We start from the raw sequence: 4,001 nt of genomic DNA on the forward strand, positions 1-4,001 counted from the left end.
CCAGCAGAGCATTTGATGTAAACACAAAGCTTGCTTTAGGTGTGTATGAGATCTCTATTATAGACCTGTATAATTTTCACCATATTATCTGGTAAAAGGATAAAAGTAAATATGTAATTTACTGTCATATTACTTACACAAGTATTTGTTTTTGTAGGAATGCTACATGCAGGCATAGGGGAGAAAAAGGTATCCATGCTCTTGAGTGTATTGAATATTCCTCCTCTTTCTCACACAACTTTAAAATCTAAAGAGAGAGAAGCTGGTAAAGCCGTAGAAGACGTTGCAAGGCAAAGTTGTGATTCTGTGGTTACTGCAGAGAGAGAATCTTCTAGGTACACAACATAAATTATACCATGATTGCAAAAAGCAATGTATTTTAAAATTAGTATAAAACTGACGCTGGATTATTTCATAATTTATGATATGTCTAATCCAAGGCATAAAATGAAATTGCAGATAATACTTCAACAGCTATATACACTGAATACTGTGCATATACATAAACGGGCATATTAGTATTACACATAAAAATATAAAGTAAATTATCATTGAAAATGAAATGTTCAATTGCATTTCATGTAATTTTAGGCTGTTGACTCTAGCCGAACTCAATCTAATAATAAGATTTATCCTGATGTTAAGTACTTTGTATTGTAGTAATAATGATGAGTTGATGGTGTCATTTGATGGTGGATGGCAGAAGAGGAGATCAGGGCGTTCTTTTTCAAGTTTATCTGGTAAGTCGTATTGAAAGATATGAGATAATGTATTCAAATAATACAAAGTCTATTTTCACATGTTTGACAAAGGAAATACTTATAATTTATAATATTACAGTGAAATTCATATGTAAGTTTATACTTCTAGGTCATGCAGCAATGATAGGTAGAGAAACCGGCAAAATAGTAAATTTTGCAACACGCAACGGTTACTGCAGAATATGTCACAGTGCAGATAAAACGGGGAAGACTCCATCAACTCATGACTGCCATAAAAACTGGACGGGGAGTTCCAAAGCTATGGAGCCAGACATGTGCATTGAAATGCTAAAAGATCTAGGCGAAAAGGATGCTCGTGTTGGAACCATCATCATGGACAATGATACTACCACCATAGCAAGGGCACTTACTGAGGTAAACCCAGCTTTGAAGAAACAAAGTGACAAAAATCACACACTGAAACAGTTTACGAACAAATTGTATGATTTGAAAAAGTGTAAAAACTATAAGGAACTAAATCCTAAGACAATAAGTCACTTATCAAAGTGCTTCAGATATTGTGTCAGCCAAAATCAACATGACGTAGATAGGAAAAACTTGGAGGCCATATCCAAACATGTATTTGGTGATCACAGCGTGTGTGGATCTTGGTGTGGGTATCTTTCATCACCGACAACATACAAACCCCTTCAGTTGCCATACCACCGCTATCTAGCCGACGAAGGACTGAAAGTTGATCTGACATCCATAGTTGACTTTTACATTTCACAGGCTGATAGATTGGTGGATTTAGGAAGTACCCAGCCCAATGAAAATTTCAATAATACAGTGGCAAGCAAGACACCTAAATCAACATTCTACTCTGGCTCAGAGAGCAACGACTTTAGAGTAGCTGCAGCGATTGCACAAAAAAATTTGGGTCATCAATATATATTACAGATAAATTGGAAAATAATGTTTATTCTTGAAGGATCATTACCTTTTCATATAAATTCATTGAAATCATTGAAATTATGAATTTTCTTTTCAAATACACGTTCTACATCAAGTTGTGATTATAACCACAGTATTGTTTTGTGAAATACTATATTTAGCAATGTTACTTGAAATATTATAGCTTGAAATTTAGGTAAATATGATTACATGTATTAGAAATAAAATTGTCAAGCTTTTTTATTTCAGGTAAATGAAAAATTGTTTCTTTCACCTGGGAAAGTGACCAGTAAAATTGCCATGAAAACAGACTTGAAAAGAAAAAAAGACAAAGACAAAGAAGATACAGAAGAGTACAAGAGAAGAAGAGCATTGAAAAAAGCCGAGAGCAAGAAAAGTCAAGAATCAGCAGCAGTGAAAGAGGGGATCACATATGAAACTGATGCCGACATCAACAATAATGTAGACAACAGCATTACAGAAATACCCCCTCCTCTCACCAAACCCATCCCAACACCCATAGCAGCTGGGCAGCATACATTTGTATACTTTGACTTAGAAACAACAGGTCTTGGTAAATATCACCATACATGCATTTCCATGTAAAAATTGTGCCTGAATCATGATGTGAGGAATTGATGATAAAAATGCATTTGACTTCTAATATTTATTTCATCTTGTCTTTTTCAGATAAAGATTGTGAAGTAACACAGATTGGTGCTTGTACTGATGATAAAACCTTTTCCCAATATGTCACTCCTCCAACAAAACCAATCTCTGCTTCCGCTACAGCCGTGACTGGACTAGCCATCAGAGACAACATCATGTACAAGAACGGACACCAAGTTCACAGTAAGACAACCGAGGAAGCTTTTCAGTCATTTATTGATTGGATGAAGCAATTTACAAACATTATATTGGTTGCTCACAATGCAGTGTTTGATTCCAGAGTCATTGTGCGTTTATTTCATTCCGTGGGACTGTGTGCCAGTGACTTCTTTATTGGATTTACCGACACGCTGCCATTATGTAGGGAATTCATCCCAGGTAGAAAATCCTACAAGCTGACAGATCTTGCTAAAGACATATGTAGTAGGCATTATGATGCCCATGATGCTTTGTCTGATGCTCAGACTTTACAAGAACTGATGCTATGTGTAAAAGCTTCATCTGATATGATGCTCAAACATAGTTTTACCACTCAGTTTGTTTTTGAAAACAACTCTTTTGCAGATTTGACCAGCAGAAATTTATGTTCTTTACAACATCTTGTAGACATCAATGTATTGTCAAAATTCACTGCAAACAAAGTTGCATCATCTGGCCTGCATTTTCAGCATCTTTGTCTTGCCCATCAGAGAGATGCAGTAAATGGAATAAAGTATGTATTGTCTGACAAACATGCAACAGGTAAAGTGAGAGTTACTACAAATTCTAGAATTATTTCTTCTCTTCAACAGTATTTTATGAATTTGAAATGAATTTTTGAATACAACACATTGTATTGTAAATCAGTCATATTTTCTTATGGTATGTGCATTTATTTGTATTTGAATGTAATGACATTTGATTCCCTTATTATATTGAACAGGAATGTGAATAAAAATTGTTTTTGACAACAGCCTATTTTGTCTTTTTCATAAAGAGAGATAACTCAAGGACAGGTTGAAACTCATGAAAAATGATAATTATTTTTCAAAATTTCAATAGCCTGATAATATACCAAATTCAATGAATATTATTTATTCCTATTTTGAAAATGCTTACAATTTAGAATAAATATATATATGTGTGTACAAAAAATTGTATTATCAGCAATTCAAGTGATTTTCAATAGGATTATATAGGAAATTCCATCTTCTGGTATCTTGCACAAATGCCTGGTAATGTACCCTAATTTTTTGCAAGCAAGCTTGTAAAAGTAGCAGTAAATCAAAAACAAATTTCTGGAAAAAATTATATAAAATTGAGGAACGTGTCGTCTGACCTTAATTTGTTCATATTTAATTAAAGAAAAAAATATTAATCAAAATAAATGGATTTAAAATTCCTCTGAATTTCAGGGGGAAAGTTGCTTTTGAGGGAATGCAGAAAGAAGAAATCAGAAGCCGGTGAGCTGGAGGAGTGGACAGTTGTGTCGACAGGAGCTGGAAACTTAAAGAACTGTCTGTCTTTGTTACACGTTATAACTCCAAATGCGGGATCTCAAGTCCCATTAGAGTCTTTGAAGACAGTTTATCAACTCTGTCTTAGTACGACGGAGAAACATCGTTTCCGGTCCATAGCTTTGACCTGTGTTGATGGACTATCAATCATTCAACAAGTGAAACGCTTTGGTTAGCTCAA

At 34.4% G+C, this 4,001-nt stretch overlaps 1 protein-coding gene across 1 annotated transcript; it reads left to right on the forward strand.

Annotated features, from left to right (window-relative positions):
- The first annotated feature begins 881 nt into the window (after window positions 1-881).
- LOC134254112 (uncharacterized) lies at window positions 882-3,136 on the forward strand. The gene is made up of 3 exons (XM_062736664.1): window positions 882-1,610; window positions 1,905-2,229; window positions 2,346-3,136. The coding sequence occupies exons 1-3, from the start codon at window positions 882-884 to the stop codon at window positions 3,134-3,136; spliced, it is 1,845 nt and encodes a 614-aa protein (XP_062592648.1).
- The last annotated feature ends 865 nt before the right edge of the window (window positions 3,137-4,001 follow it).

This window comes from Saccostrea cucullata, unplaced genomic scaffold (genome assembly GCF_032062105.1).
Source record: "Saccostrea cucullata isolate Sc308-1 unplaced genomic scaffold, CSIRO_AGI_Scuc_v1 ctg7640, whole genome shotgun sequence".
Taxonomy (NCBI): domain Eukaryota; kingdom Metazoa; phylum Mollusca; class Bivalvia; order Ostreida; family Ostreidae; genus Saccostrea; species Saccostrea cuccullata.

Excerpts from the sequence above, each read along its gene's own strand:
- LOC134254112 (XM_062736664.1), top strand. The coding sequence starts at position 882 with ATGATAGGTAGAGAAACCGGCAAAATAGTAAATTTTGCAACACGCAAC. Across the intron at positions 1,611-1,904 it reads CAGAGAGCAACGACTTTAGA|GTAAATGAAAAATTGTTTCT; the intron begins GTAGCTGCAGCG and ends TTTTTATTTCAG. Across the intron at positions 2,230-2,345 it reads CTTAGAAACAACAGGTCTTG|ATAAAGATTGTGAAGTAACA; the intron begins GTAAATATCACC and ends TGTCTTTTTCAG.